The 14,831-nt window shown below is 54.5% G+C and overlaps 3 protein-coding genes across 4 annotated transcripts; all 3 read left to right on the forward strand.

Annotated features, from left to right (window-relative positions):
- Positions 1-9: 9 nt before the first annotated feature.
- On the forward strand, positions 10-5,843 carry ezra (ezrin a). 2 transcript variants are annotated; one of them, XM_029138788.3, is made up of 13 exons: positions 10-166; positions 906-989; positions 1,252-1,347; positions 1,421-1,695; positions 1,771-1,854; positions 1,940-2,086; positions 2,169-2,265; positions 2,422-2,585; positions 4,040-4,170; positions 4,250-4,410; positions 4,490-4,582; positions 4,654-4,905; positions 4,975-5,843. In XM_029138788.3, the coding sequence occupies exons 1-13, from the start codon at positions 155-157 to the stop codon at positions 5,137-5,139; spliced, it is 1,761 nt and encodes a 586-aa protein (XP_028994621.1). In that variant the 5' UTR covers positions 10-154; the 3' UTR covers positions 5,140-5,843. The 2 variants fall into 2 exon arrangements, with proteins under 2 accessions (XP_028994621.1, XP_028994620.1); XM_029138787.3 differs by having other exon boundaries at positions 4,654-5,843.
- Positions 5,844-5,974: 131 nt separating this feature from the next.
- On the forward strand, positions 5,975-11,142 carry kcnk3b (potassium channel, subfamily K, member 3b). The gene is made up of 2 exons (XM_029138791.3): positions 5,975-6,648; positions 7,367-11,142. Exons 1-2 carry the CDS (start codon positions 6,366-6,368, stop codon positions 8,254-8,256), a joined length of 1,173 nt encoding a protein of 390 aa, XP_028994624.1. The 5' UTR covers positions 5,975-6,365; the 3' UTR covers positions 8,257-11,142.
- A 1,019-nt stretch (positions 11,143-12,161) lies between these two features.
- marc1 (mitochondrial amidoxime reducing component 1) lies at positions 12,162-14,598 on the forward strand. The gene is made up of 7 exons (XM_029138790.3): positions 12,162-12,556; positions 13,185-13,355; positions 13,430-13,592; positions 13,791-13,934; positions 14,080-14,141; positions 14,212-14,283; positions 14,365-14,598. Exons 1-7 carry the CDS (start codon positions 12,306-12,308, stop codon positions 14,489-14,491), a joined length of 990 nt encoding a protein of 329 aa, XP_028994623.1. The 5' UTR covers positions 12,162-12,305; the 3' UTR covers positions 14,492-14,598.
- The last annotated feature ends 233 nt before the right edge of the window (positions 14,599-14,831 follow it).

The following is a 14,831-nucleotide window of genomic DNA, read 5'->3' on the forward strand; positions in this document are numbered from 1 at the left end:
TACAGCCCAGTTCAAAGGACGCAGCCCTGCCCTTGGTTCCGCCAGCGGACGCAGCAGCTTTATCAGGTGCAGCTCCTGCTGGGACTCGGCCACTCGAGCCTCGATCGGCCTGGGAGACGCATTCTGCTGGAGCTCGAACACCCGCTGAGCCAAGATGCCCAAAACGGTGAGCTGTCCCACGCTTTGGTTGATCGGTGAAGGCGTCGCTGAGTCTGACTTTGCTTTAGATTTAGCTTTTTCTCAGTTTTAGCCTCCTGTTGAAGTGTTTCTGGGTCTTTACTCATAAACCAAATGAAAGTTTGAGCCTCGCCACCGTTCGGGGACGCTCCGTCGCCTGAGCCGCTCGTCCGCCAGTCAGACGCTCATAAAGTGCTGGGCGTCTGGAGCGAGCGCTGCGTTCGGAGCGGCCGGTAGCTGATGTGGACGACGTCACGGGTCGAGGGTGAGCCGTTATCTGCTGCAGGTGGAAACTGCAGCTCTCACAGATGGATGTCCCAGTTTTTGTGGCTCGGTTTCGTGGGTTTATCTTTACGACTCCATAAAATCCCACCTAACTGTTGAGTTGGTGTCTGGTGCTTTTCTGGGAAATGTTCAGATTCTCCCACTTTGTCTCCTGAGAAACGAGTCCAGGTTGAAAGTCGCTGCTAAAAGTTTGATCTTAAGCGGCAGCGAAGGAGGTCAGAAGGTTTTGAGTGTTTTATTCTGCGTGTGCAGCATCGTCACACCTCCACAGGGTCCAAAGTCTGATGAGATAGTGAGCGATTATAGTTTATGAATAACCCACTTCACAGCTCCACAGTCTTTCACACCACTCATTATTTATGTTGTTCTTATCATTCATCATAATGTAAACGTCTGCAGGAAATCTGATTTAAAAGCCTGAAGGTGTTTCTCTCTCACCGCAGGTCAAAATCCGCGTCACAACGATGGACGCGGAGCTGGAGTTCTCCTTCCACCCCAACACCACCGGGAAGCAGCTCTTCGACCAGGTTGGTGGCGGTTCTGGCCCGTTAGCCCCGGGGGGCCACTTTATGGCGTCATCCAGGTTGGAAGCAGATAATGGATAACTAGAGGTGAAGAGGGAGGCGCCGCCTACGGCGGTAGATCATTAGCTAGACCTTTATACTGGACAGGAAATGGGACAGCGGGTCTGTACCGGCGCCGAGCTGCGTGTGAACCGGGTCGGACCCATGATGGACAGATCAACAGGTTGCGCCTGCATTTACACACTGGGTCTTCTGTGCGTTGCAGGTGTCCAGAACCATCGGCCTGCGTGAGACCTGGTACTTCGGGCTTCAGTTCGTTAACGCCAAAGGGTTCGTGACCTGGCTGAACTTCGAGAAGAAGGTGAGTGTTGTTGTTGAGACCTGTCGCCCTCCTGGTGCCGTCGTCACAAACCGGTCCCTTCCTGAACGCGCAGGTGATGGCTCAGGACATGAAGAAGGACGTCCCCCTGCAGTTCCGATTCCGGGCCAAGTTCTACCCCGAGGACGTGAGCGAGGAGCTGATCCAGGCCGTCACCCGCAGGCTCTTCTTCCTGCAGGTGAAGGAGGACATCCTGAGCGAGGAGGTGTACTGCCCCCCGGAGTCGGCCGTGCTGCTCGCCTCCTACGCCGTCCAGGCCAAGTTCGGGGAGTTCGTCCGGGCGGCGCACGAGCCGGGCTACCTGTCCTCCGAGCTCCTGCTGCCCAAGAGGTGAGCGCCTCCGGTCCCAGTCAGCGGAGGCGAAGCCCCAACGGCTGAGTCGGTAACCCGTGCGTGTCCCCTCAGAATCCTGGAGCAGCACAAAATGTCCAAGGAGCAGTGGGAGGAGAGGATCAACGTTTGGCACCAGGAGCACGGGACCATGCTGAAGTCAGTCCATCGGGCCGGCTCTCGCCTCATCCGGAGGCGCATGGACGCCCACCACTGAACCGGTGTCTCGTCTCTGTCCGCTCAGGGAGGAGGCCGTCATCGAGTACCTGAAGATCGCTCAGGACCTGGAGATGTACGGCGTCAACTACTTCGAGATCAAGAACAAGAAGGGCACGGACCTGTGGCTGGGGGTGGACGCGCTGGGGCTCAACATCTACGAGAAGGACGACCGGTGAGTCCACCGCCGCCAGCGGCCGCTCAGGGCCGCTCAGGGCCTCGCTCCGTTTGTCTGACCTCTGCTCCTCGTCCTCCAGGCTCACGCCGAAGATCGGGTTCCCCTGGAGCGAAATCAGGAATATCTCATTCAATGACCGCAAGTTTGCAATCAAGCCCATCGACAAGAAAGCGCCTGTGAGTGACAGACGGACAGAACCCAGTTTGGACCAAGCTCATGGTTACAAAGAAACCTCCTGAGGCTAAATCACTGTGTTCTGCTTTAGCGGTTCCACGTCGACATGTTCTAGCGACAGGCAGGTTCTCGGTCAGAATCTCCTTGTGTTTGTGCAGGACTTCATCTTCTACGCCCCACGGCTGCGAGTCAACAAGCACATCCTGCAGCTGTGCATGGGCAACCACGAGCTGTACATGCGCCGCCGCAAGCCGGACAGCATCGAGGTCCAGCAGATGAAGGCTCAGGCCAAGGAGGAGCAGCTGCAGAAGAAGATGGAGAGGTGAGAGGAGTGGGGGGGGGGGGGGGGGGTGGATGTGGAGGTGGGAGGAGGAAGGGGAGAAGGAGGAGGCAGAGGAGGAGGCGGAGGAGGAAGGGGGAAGAGGAGGAGGACGGGGGAAGATGAGGGTGAGGAGGGGAAGGAGGAGGTGGAGAGGAGGAGGAGACGGAGGTAGGGGGGGAAGGAGTAAGAGGAGCAGGAGGAGGCAGAGGAGGAGGTGGGAGGAGAAGGAGGAGGAGGAGAAGGAGGAAGGGGGGTAAGATGAGGAGGTGGAGGTGGAAGGAGGAGGAGGAGAAGGAGGCGGAGGAGGAAGGGGAGAAGAGGAGGAGGACGGGGGAAGATGAGGGTGAGGTGGAGGAGGAGGAGACGGAGGTGGGGGGGGGAGATGAGGAGGTGGAGGTGGGAGGAGGAGGAAGGGGAGAATGAGCAGGAAGCGAAGGAGGTGGAGGAGGAGAAGGAGGCAGAGGAGGAAGAGGAGGGGGAGGAGGAGGAAAGGGGGGAAGATGAGGAGGAGGAAGGGGAGAAGGAGGAGGAGAAGGAGGCGGAGGAGGAAGGGGGAGACGGAGGTAGGGGGGAAGATGAGGAGGTGGAGGTGGGAGGAGGAAGGGGAGAAGGAGGAGGCGGAGGAGGAAGAGGGGAAGAGGAGGAGGACGGGGGAAGATGAGGGTGAGGAGGGGAAGGAGGAGGTGGAGGAGGAGGAGACGGAGGTAGGGGGGGAAGGAGTAAGAGGAGCAGGAGGAGGCGGAGGAGGAGGAGAAGGAGGAAGGGGGGTAAGATGAGGAGGTGGAGGTGGGAGGAGGAAGGGGAGAAGGAGGAGGAGGAGAAGGAGGCGGAGGAGGAAGGGGGGAAGAGGAGGAGGACGGGGGAAGATGAGGGTGAGGAGGAGGAGACGGAGGTAGGGGGGAAAGATGAGGAGGTGGAGGTGGGAGGAGGAGGAAGGGGAGAATGAGCAGGAGGAGGAGGAGGAGGAGGAGGAAAGGGGGGAAGATGAGGAGGTGGAGGTGGGAGGAGGAAGGGGAGAAGGAGGAGAAGGAGGCGGAGGAGGAAGGGGTGGAAGAGGAGGAGGACGGGGGAAGATGAGGGTGAGGAGGGGGAGAAGGAGGTGGAGGAGGAGGAGACGGAGGTAGGGGGGGAAGGAGTAAGAGGAGCAGGAGGAGGCAGAGGAGGAGGTGGGAGGAGGAGGAGGAGGAGAAGGAGGCGGAGGAGGAAGGGGGGAAGAGGAGGAGGACGGGGGAAGATGAGGGTGAGGAGGGGGAGGAGGAGGTGGAGGGTGGAAGGAGGAGGAAGGGGAGAATGAGCAGGAGGCGAAGGAGGTGGAGGAGGAGAAGGAGGCAGAGGAGGAAGAGGAGGGGGAGGAGGAGGAAAGGGGGGAAGACGAGGAGGAGGAAGGGGGGAAGATGAGGAGGAGGAGGCGCAGCTGAAGCCACTCTGTAGAGTAACAACGCTTTTCTCCGCAGGGACCAGCTGGAGAGCGAGAAGAGGAGGAGGGAGGCCATCGAGAGGGAGAAGGAGCAGATGGAGCGAGAGAAGCAGGAGCTGATGATGAAGCTCTCGCAGTTTGAAGAGAAGACCAAGAAAGCGGAGATAGGTGAGAAGCAGGAGGCTCTGGCGTCCGGCCGCTGCCCTCGTCTGAGCGCCTCATGCTGTCACTTCATCCTCTCACCCAGAGCTCCGGGAGCAGCTGGACCGAGCTGTGAGGCTGGAGGAGGAGAGGAGGAAGGTGGAGCAGGAGGCGGCTCGGCTGGAGGCTGAGCGAATCGAGGCCATCATAGCCAAGGAGGAGCTGGCCAGGCAGGCGGAGGAGCAGATCCAGACCCAGGAGCAGCTGGTGGGCGCCGGGAAACCTAGTAGGTGAAGCTTTTCTCCCACATCGCCTCCTCTCTCACGGCCGGCGTCTCCTCCCTCAGGCTGCAGAGTTGGCGGAGTACAGCACCAAGATCACGCTGCTGGAGGAGGCCAAGAGAGAGAAGGAGGAGGAGGCGGAGTCGTGGCACATCAAGGTGAGCGTCGCCTGACGGAGCGTCTCCCACAGGAACGCGCTCCTGACGCCTTCGTGTGCTCTCGAACACAGGCCAAGGAGGTGGAGGAGAGTCTGATCCGGACCAAGGAGGAGCTGAGCAGCGTGATGAGCTCGGCTAACCCCGCCCCCGCGGCGGCGCCGTCCTCCTCCTCCTCCTCCGACAGCGAGAGCGACCACGAGCACAGCGAGGAGAACAGCAGCTACAGCGCCGAGCTGCAGACGCAGGGCATCAACGACCACCGGCGCGAGGAGGAGCGCCTCCCGGAGGCCGGCAAGAACGAGCGCCTGCAGCAGCAGCTGATGGTGAGTTCAGGAACCGCGGGAAAACCCACCTCCTCACGGTGTCAGTCGCTGAACGCGCTCCCTCCTCAGGTCCTGAGCTCAGACCTGGAACAGGCCCGAGACCAGAGCAAGAAGACCCAGAACGACCTGCTCCACACCGAGAACGTCCGAGCCGGACGCGACAAGTACAAGACGCTGCGTCAGATCCGCCAGGGCAACACCAAGCAGAGGATCGACGAGTTCGAGGCCCTGTAGACGCGAGCCCGGGACCGAAGACCTCACGACCCTGCAGCATCCTGTCCTTGAGCGGTGACGCACGGAGCTCCTGGGGTTCAGTCTTTCACCTTTGTTTTAAAGCTGGTTCACTTTCTTCGTAGTCCCCCAACATCCTGCTCCCGTTTCCATTAAACCGAAGCCGCTGGCGCCCGGATTCAGAGTGAACACAGCAGATTTGTTGTGATTAATGATCCAAAATGCGGCCGCTCCACACCTGGAACCATGCGATTTGCTATTTACAGTTTTAGTTTGTGACGGTTGAAAACCCAAAGAGTTTAGATCAAAGCGGCGCAGACGTCAGACTGATGAAGCCTTGAATCCACTACTGCTTTAAACCCGTGGGTCCTGAAACGCAGCGAGAAAGTTCTGTGCCGCATTAATTTGAGTTTGTATTTAAAAAGATGGTCACATTGTTGATGTCTGTCAGCTGATCTGCAGATGTTGTGTGTGGGACAGGCTCGAAACACACGAGTTCCCATGATGCATCTGGGCAGAGCGTTTCATCCGAATCTGGTTTATGAAGTGTTAATAAAAACCAACCGTGATGGACACGTAACAAACTGTGTGACTGCTCCTTTAAACCAGCTTCTATTCAGGCAGGAGAGCAGTTCAAGTCCCGCACCTCTGATTATTCTGTGTTGTTGTTTCCTTTGCGCCTCCAAATAAAAAAGATTGACACCTGTCGTTGACCTGAATTGATCTGAATAATGAATACATTCACGTCTTTGTTCACCTTGAAACGTTCGTGTCTATTCAATGTTGACTCACGGGAACGATGCTTATCGCCAGGTTGCTAGACAACTCCTGTCCGCTGTTTAAATAGGCCTGTGTAAATATTGTATCTGCGAACGAACACATGAATCATACACCAAGTACTATTTAAGCGCGTTGCCGCCTGACGGAGGATTTCAACTTCGGCACAAAACACAACGCGTGCGTAAAAACTTGGAAAGAGGAAACGGAGCGCGGCTTCGGCTGCTCCTCGGTTCCGACAGTTTGTGGGATTGCCCTGCGTTTCTTTTCTGCACGATCTAAATATAAGTCGGTGACAAATATTCCAAATACAGTAGCAACCCAACTGTGATGTGGGGGTGGTGCCGAGAGAACGGCGTCGTCTCCAAAGTCCCCTCTGTTGGATCCGGAGCGCGCGGGAGAAGGTCGCAGAGTCTCATCTCCACCTGCGCGAGGCTTTTTCCTCTTTGATCATGAAGAGACAGAACGCCCGGACCCTCGCGCTCATCGTCAGCATCCTCACCTACCTGGTGGTCGGAGCGGCCGTGTTCGAGACCCTGGAGTCGAAGCAGGAGAAAAGTCACAAGAGGAAGCTCGACGCCAGAAAGTACGAGCTCCTGCGCAAATACAACTTGACCAAAGAGAACTTCGAGGAGCTGGAGTACGTGGTTTTGCAGCTCAAGCCGCACAAAGCCGGGGTCCAGTGGAAATTCTCGGGCTCCTTTTACTTCGCCATCACTGTGATCACGACCATAGGTGAGCGGCACCACGTCCTCCCCGTTTAAAGGGGGCTTTGACAGATGGGGATGCGGTTCTACAGACAGATGCTCGGTGCAGGGCCGCGGCCAGAGCTTCGGAGGTCCGCGGGTTGTGGAGCCACCTTTAACCTCGGGGACGAGGCTTTGCTTTTAGGTTGGAATTAGAAAATCTATTAAAAGGTCTAAAGCCAAATACACATTGTGTTGGTGCTGATACAGCGCCCAGTTAGTCCCAGTCAGGTGGAACGTTCAGATCAACCCTGAGTCAACCTCAAAGACAGAGCTTTTTAAACAGAATCCACTTCAGTTAAAGCCAGATACGATTTTACTCACATAAAGTTAGATGATGATGATGATGATGATGATGAAGACATGTACAGTAGGTTATTTTAAAATGTTTGCTTATTTGTTGGAGCTGGATTGAAATGGTAGTTTTCTATTCATATGTTTGTTTTGTTTGTTTTCAGTCTCAGATCCTGTGGTGTTTATGTTTATACACAGAATTTTGTAATTTGTTGGCTTGTGTAACAAAACCGGTGTTTTCAAAAAATCTTAGTACAGTACTTAGTTAGTAGTTATATTTATGGTGTTAATATTTGGTCATGTTGGTTATTTTCAATCTGAAATCATTTTAAAAGGAATTTAGTGCTGCTGCCTTTCTTTTCCACCAACACAATTTCATTAATAATTTGTCACTGAATCCGTTGTCTCACCAGGTTACGGGCACGCGGCGCCCAGCACCGACTCAGGGAAAGTGTTCTGCATGTTCTACGCCCTCCTGGGGATTCCTCTCACCCTGGTCATGTTCCAGAGCCTGGGCGAGCGCATCAACACGCTCGTCAGGTACCTGCTTCATCAAGCCAAGAGGTGCCTGGGGATGCGTCGGGCCGAGGTCTCCATGGCCAACATGGTGACGGTGGGCTTCTTCTCCTGCATGAGCACCCTGTGCGTGGGGGCCGCCGCGTTCTCCTACAGCGAGGGCTGGAGCTTCCTCCACGCCTTCTACTACTGCTTCATCACCCTCACCACCATCGGCTTCGGGGACTACGTGGCGCTGCAGAAGGACGACGCGCTGCAGAACGACCCGCGCTACGTGGCCTTCTGCTTCGTGTACATCCTCATGGGCCTGACGGTGATCGGAGCCTTCCTGAACCTGGTGGTGCTTCGCTTCCTGACCATGAACACGGAGGACGAGTGGAGGGACGCCAAGCAGAAGGCCCTGATGGCCGTTAATAAGCCCAGGGGAGAGGGGGCTCGTTTAATCCCCATCTCGGCCTCCACCGCCTCCACACCTGTAGCAGACGGCGCCGCCAAGTCCAAAGACTTAAAAGGCGTCTACACTGAGGTGCTGCATTTCCAGACTATCTGTTCTTGCCTGTGGTACAGGAGCAGCGAGAAGCTGCAGGCCTCCACCACCACCATCCCTCAGGAGCTCGCGCTCTCCGATGCCTACTTGCAGCAGAACAGTAACTGTCCTCACTACATGGAGCCCGGATCAACAGGCTGCGTGTGCAGTCCACGTCAGTGCACGAGCATCAGCTCCATAACAACGGGCCTACACATTCTGTCTCCGTTCAGGGTGTTTAAAAGGCGCAGCTCCGTGTAGCAGAGCGCCCGTGCTGCCAGGAGGCCGGCAGGCGGCAAGAAGATGTCTGTGGTGCTATGATCCCCGCGAAGCAACGGGGACGCAACAGGAAAGCACACGGAGAGCTGCGATGGAACAGGAGCAGAGCAGCACCGAGCGCCGCACCCAGAAGCGTGTGGGCTGAACGCAGGCGTGAAGGGAGTCCGCGTCACGTGTCGGTCAGTGAACACAACGGGTCCGGGAAGAAGAGCAGGTGCTGCCGGGTCCCGTCTGGTTAATGGCACAATAAAACAGCTGAGCTGAATCACGTCCTGCTCAAACAGCTCTGCAGCTCGTCTCACGGTGCGTTGTTAATAACCTCAAAGGTGCTGATTCAACTCAGGGTCTAGTTTTTAAAAGCCGTAGTTGGTGTTGATGCTTGTGCGTCGCTTTCATGATTTTGCCCTCATAGTATTAGTGACTAACGCAGCAGCACTTAAACAAGTCGTGACTGTCAGAGCTACAAAAGCTGATGTGACTCATGTGCAGAGTTTAGTGCTCGCTGCCCAAACGACTGCACCAGCCGCACAAACGGCTGAATTACATAACATCACATCCACATAAGTGGAAACGCTCAAAGAACCACGGTAACATCTCCCAAACTCAGAACCTGCATAAAACAACCAGCGCTAAGCCTCCACACGCGGCCGAGCGTCAGCGACCTGGCAGCTACGTCTGAACCGCCACCGACTGGGCCTGATACACGGTGAAGTACTGTCAGCGGTTCTGGGAGGTACATCGCTTTACCTGCAACTACCCTGATAATGTCTGGTCAGTAAACGATTTAGGGAATATACTGAATGAACATTAGATGACAACGTTAGCTACAGCACGGACGTTAGCGTAGTTTAGCTTAGCTTGGCACAAAAGCTGGAAACATTTTTTAATTTAGACTAAACTTCAAAATCATTTGACAAACACACATAGGACTAGCTTCCCGGTTGCTGGTTCCCCCTCTGCTTCCTGGGTCATTATGTTATGATAAGCTATTGGCTCTCGCTGCTTCGTGCTGTTCCAGTATTTATGCTAGAAAACTGTCTACTGCCTTATAACTTCACTAAAAATTCACTGAGTAATAAAATACGAAGTAAAAAAGACATATCGTGACTCAGCAGTGGTATGGACGACCTCATCCTACTAACAATGAATGAAAAGCTTTTGTCATTAATATTTCTTGACCAGGAAGCAGAGTCATCTCTGTCCACTTAGCTTCTACTCTGTCAAATTAAACATCCAATATTCCGATATGTAGCTTGCAGAGCAATCTAAGTCACATCTGGCTCAAACAGTGGATGCTAACTATTTTTAGTAGCAGTCTGTTGTGGCAGATGGGAGCGGGTTTTCTGTGTTTGGACAACGGATAATGCTAGTTGTCACTCACAGGCAATTATGCAACAATAGGCCGCGAGTGTTCCACTGATGGGAAAGGCGAAATCCACCCTCAGAGGCTCCTTATGCTTCTGCTTCTACTTCAGACTTTAGTACTTTCTGTGCCATGATGTCACGTGAAGCTACAACAGGAATCTGATCCCTTGAATGGACGTTTCATACGACCTCACCTGAATGACTGAGACTCGTCACCGACGTCTTGTTTCCTTCACACTTAATTTAAACACCTTGTGTGTCAGGGGGAGATTCTGATTCTTCATATGTGAAGGTGGGTTTGTCTCCTTCTGTCCAGCCAAAGCGAACTGATCTCTGGTGTCTGTGGAAAAACCTGATGGCTGTCATGGGAACGTACCTGCTGCCGTGGACTGAACCTGATGGAGGTCTTAAGCTCTGTTGCACCAGTGAAACTGGCGAAGCTGGAAAGAATCGTCATCATGCTTTTCTGCTCAAGTGACTTTAACCATAAGCGACCTGGAAAACAACAGCCTATTTTATGCAGGTGCTGTATGAGGACTAAACCATGTTAAACCATGTTGGATGATGGGTTGGATGACTAGTACTTGAAAACTCAAAAAGTACTTGAAAAAACTTTTTAGTGCCAGGAGATGAATGTACAAATTATTAGTTTGTCTCACATCACATCGTCCATAATGTTGTTGGACCATTATACACTCTGGAAAATATTCTCTACAAGCACTTGTTTGTAGTCGAGTTTTGTTCTTTTCTGGATGCACTGATCATGGAATCATCATCTAGAATGAGTTTGCAGATATGAAATCAGTGTGTGGACGAAGTATCGGTTGTAGAAGCTGTAGTCGTGCGGTTTCTCCATTTCTGTGCCGGTTCCCAACATGTGTCGTGTGAGAAACGCCTGCTGAATGTATAGAAATAACGCTCGGGTCCAGATGGTTTCCCTCTGGGAATTCTGACTCAGGTCCAATTTCTGACAACGTACAGCAGGTTAGTCACTATGAGGCTGTATCATTATGTCACGCGGTGTTGGATACATATATATATATACTTTATTAAAGGAAGACCAGCATAAAGTGTGTTGATAAGGTTGTAGTTCACCACAGTTCGTCCAAGATATATTCCTTCATTTGGTGAAATTCAGAAGCAATTCAAAATCTCCCACAGGAGTTGGCAGCTTTTGTTCTTTGGCTACTACTGTGTCCAGGTTTTACTTTGTTTTATCATGTCCACCTCACATTGTCGTTCATTAATGAAGAGGGGGACAAAACCAAAGCTCCAGACCTGAACCACTGGTGCAGGTGGTACTGGGGTTCCACCCCTGGCTTCCCCCAGTACCACCTGCACCTGCAGGTCTGGACCCCAGCGTCCTGTGGATCCGCCTCTGGCCTGCAGTAACCACAGACAATGGAGACAGGTACGCTTCCATTGAATAAAGCAATTATATGAAGACAAGAAGTGCATAGTATGTTTGTATTATTAAATAAATAAAATGTCACCAATCATTGATTTTGATTGACTTTGATTAATGCATCAATAGGCAACGCTGCAACATGTTCTCATTATTATCAACTGAATCGATGCTTCTGATGTTGATCAGAGAGAATGAGTTGTTGCTGTAATCAGATGAGTTATCATTAACGAGACAAACTGTAAACACGAGACACAGTCAATAATGAAGATCTGGGGAACGAAAAGGCGCTCAGTGCTGAGCACAGAGGTGTTAAACAGGGCGATGACGTCCCCGCGTCCGCTGCTCAGAACGAAGGCTCGAGTCTCGTTATCAGAATTTGCCTGTCACTGCAACATCAAAGCAGCTTGTGAGGCCTGGCCCGGCGCCGGTGACTCCGCCTTCAGCCATCAGACGTGCAGAAAGGCAGCAGAAGGAGGATCCATTCGACAAATCCCTGTATTGACCCCCCGCGGCCGGAGCATCTGCTGTTTTCTGCTTTGGCCATAGACCTGAGTATCTATGTCAAAGACAGAAATAGCTCCACGGAGAAGGTCAGCGGTGCCGTTACATCACCTGGTTTGTGGTTTGGGAGAAATTCATGGGCAGGTTGATGCTGAAGGTGTCACATGGGGTTGGACTGAATGTTAACAGAGGACTAGGGCGTTTTTTTACATTTTTTGCAACAGAAACGTAAAGTTTAATGTCGTGCTGTGTTCAGGGACCTATTCTCTCGTTTTCACAGCCACAACTTGAGCGTTCAACGTGGGGCCTTATGGATTTTTACTGTGCTGATGGTGAGCGGGTGTCACTCATGTTCAGGGGACAGTTTCTGGCACCAACGTCTCACTTTCGTCACATAGTTTAATTAAGAGCTGGATAAATGTGTTTACGCCAGGCTCCAATTAAACTGTGAGTCAGAAATACCAGGACGCGTTAACGAGGATCCCACGAGCTGAAAAGCTGCTGGCACCGTAGTCCTGTTATCACCAGAAATACGATCCATTTAGCTGCAAGTAAAGGAAACGCCTCCGGATGACGTCACCCCAGAGAATTTTGGGGAGGGGGAAGGTTTAACACTATTGGTGTGCCACCAGTTACCAGACTGGAAACACTGGGTTTTTGCGCAGCGAGCGAGGCTCGTGCAGTATCCGAGGGGCAGTGAACGCCACACGTGCAGACTGACTAAAGTTCAGACTCCATGAAAGTGTGAGGATCCAACATGAACCTCAGAGACACGGTGGTGGACGCGGTGTCCCGGTACCGAAGGGCCGCTCTCCTGGTGGCGGGAGCCGGCGCGGCCGCTCTGGGCCTCGCTCTCGGATATAAATACCTGCTGAGGCCGGAGAAACGCGTCCGCGTGGGCGTCGTGGCGCAGATCTTCATTCACCCCCTCAAGTCCGGCAAAGCGCAGCCCGTGGCGCGCGCAGACGTCCACAAAATGGGCCTGAGGTCCGGAGACGCCCAGGACCGGTGAGTTGGGCACGAACCCTGGGTTCGGGCTGGTTCTGGCGTCCTCGGGCCCGTCCGGATGAACACGTGAACCGAGGTGGTGACAGACGATGAAGCCCAGGTTGAAATGTGTTCGTGCTGCCGAACCTGAACCTGAGGTTCGGTCGTAGGTGTGACGGGAACAGCTGGAGAACCTGCCCCCGCGTCCTCGTTCACTCTGCGGTTCCACTGAAAACGAAATCTGCCAAAGGTCCAAATAAAAACTTAAAATAGCGGGTGAAAATTGTGCTATTACGGTAAAACGGGGCTGTAGTTCTGAGGCTCGGCCTCGTGGCGGCGCTAGAGGGACAGGATCATAAAGTCCTCCAGAGGCTGTGGACCCGCAGATTCACTGAGGGTTGAGGAGCAAGTGTTTGAGCTGCAGCTGCAGGAAGAAGCAGGTTGTTGTTGTTGATTATTGCAGCAGATGAAGATCAGAGTTCACAGGTCTGAGCCCACGCCATCTGTGGCTGCTGTAAAAGTGGGATCTGCGTGAGTCAGACCGTGTGTTGTCATCGTTTGGCGGCTTCGCCTCGTGTCTGCGGGAAGCTGTCGTTGCGGGTCGGACCCATCGGAACCAAGCACACCTCACGCTTGTCTCTGGTTCCAGACACTGGCTGCTGGTGACGGACGACGGCCACATGGTGACGGCCCGGCAGGAGCCCCGCCTGGTTCTGGTGTCTCTGACCTGCCACGGAGGGCAGGTGGTTCTGAACGGACCCGACATGGAGGAGCTGCGCTTCCCCGTGAGGCAGCCGGGCAACCGGGTCGTGGACTGCAGGTGAGCGCCGGGACCCGACTCGCCGCGGGTCCAGTGGCGCCGCTGCGCTGACGCTGGTGCTGTTTGTGCTGCAGAGTGTTCGGCGCCGACGTTCAGGGCCGGGACTGCGGGGAGGAGGCGTCTCGCTGGTTCGCTCGCTACCTGGGCCCAGAGAAACCGCTCCGCCTGGTCCACTACGAGCCGCACATGAAGCCGCGGAGGTCGGCGGACAGCGAGCCCGTTTTCCCCAGAACCGAGGTAGCTGCTCTGCTGCTTCACATTGAGGGTTCTGCCCAGTTGCTCCTGGACTGGGCAGAGGTTCTGGCTGCTGCAGGTGAACAGGCCCAGCCCAGACGGATGGGGAGCGGTTCCCGCTCCAACCGTCCAAGCTGTGGATGACACTGCAGCGGCGCCGGGCCCGGCCCGGCCCGTGGCGCTGACCGCTCCTCTGTGCAGACGGTGGCGTACCCGGACGTGGCGCCGGTCATGCTGCTGTCGGCCGCCTCCGTCGAGGATCTGAGCAGCAGGATGGAGAAGCCCGTGACCGTGGAGCGGTTCCGACCCAACATCGTGATCAGCGAGTGCGAGCCGTTCGCGGAGGTGAGCCCGTTTGCCTGCAGAACACGAGCTATTGTTTTCTTTCCCTCCAAAGTTCTGGTCGGCTCCGGAGCTGTGACTAATCCGCCCTTTTCAGCGTGGACTAAATTTAACGCCAACTCCAAAACCAACTGCTCTGCTTTTTCAGGACTCGTGGGAGGAGCTCCAGATCGGCAGCGTGCGACTGCGGCGCGTGATGTCGTGTGGAAGGTAGAGTCAGAGCCAAGCTGCAGGTTGAGGGTTCGATTCCTGAAGCTGAAGTGTTGGTTTGACTTTTCAGGTGTCTTCTCACCACCGTCGACCCTGAAACTGGAATAATCAGCAGGAAGGAGCCTCTGGACACGCTGAAGAGGTGACCTTTGACCTTTGACCCCACGTCTGGCGCCGTCGCTGACCTCATCTGCTGTGTTGTGTCTCGTGTGTTCTGGTGCAGCTATCGTCAGTGCGACCCGGCCCAGAAGCACATCTACAAGGCGTCTCCGCTGTTCGGGCAGCTGCACGCGGTGAAGCAGACGGGGGCGCTGCAGGTGGGAGACGAGGTTTATCAGATCAGCCGCTGAGGTGAGGATGAGGATGAAGAGGAGGAAGCACCGACTAGTGGCTCCAAACTAGACGTTTATGGAGGATTGTGTCATTTCTAGATGCTAATAAACGGAGCTGCACACGACTGGTTCCTGACATTTGGGTTTTTATTACTCGTTTTTTTGATGCTCCACACATTGATCACACTCATAGAAACGCATCCGACCCGACCCGATTACCTGCTGGTTCAAAGGGAAACGCCTGCAGGCAACGAGCGGCGGCGCCGCCAGACGCTCGTCCGTGTTCGTGCCACAGGAGGAACCGTTCCTTCTCGCTGGTGTCTGAAGATCCAAGGCCTCAATTTGAGCAGCGCCGCAG

Source organism: Betta splendens, chromosome 22, assembly GCF_900634795.4.
Source record: "Betta splendens chromosome 22, fBetSpl5.4, whole genome shotgun sequence".
Taxonomy (NCBI): domain Eukaryota; kingdom Metazoa; phylum Chordata; class Actinopteri; order Anabantiformes; family Osphronemidae; genus Betta; species Betta splendens.

Excerpts from the sequence above, each read along its gene's own strand:
- kcnk3b (XM_029138791.3), top strand. The coding sequence starts at position 6,366 with ATGAAGAGACAGAACGCCCGGACCCTCGCGCTCATCGTCAGCATCCTC. Across the intron at positions 6,649-7,366 it reads CACTGTGATCACGACCATAG|GTTACGGGCACGCGGCGCCC; the intron begins GTGAGCGGCACC and ends TTGTCTCACCAG.
- marc1 (XM_029138790.3), top strand. The coding sequence starts at position 12,306 with ATGAACCTCAGAGACACGGTGGTGGACGCGGTGTCCCGGTACCGAAGG. Across the intron at positions 13,356-13,429 it reads AACCGGGTCGTGGACTGCAG|AGTGTTCGGCGCCGACGTTC; the intron begins GTGAGCGCCGGG and ends TTTGTGCTGCAG. Across the intron at positions 13,935-14,079 it reads AGTGCGAGCCGTTCGCGGAG|GACTCGTGGGAGGAGCTCCA; the intron begins GTGAGCCCGTTT and ends CTGCTTTTTCAG.
- ezra (XM_029138787.3), top strand. Across the intron at positions 1,348-1,420 it reads GGCTGAACTTCGAGAAGAAG|GTGATGGCTCAGGACATGAA; the intron begins GTGAGTGTTGTT and ends CTGAACGCGCAG. Across the intron at positions 1,696-1,770 it reads GAGCTCCTGCTGCCCAAGAG|AATCCTGGAGCAGCACAAAA; the intron begins GTGAGCGCCTCC and ends GTGTCCCCTCAG.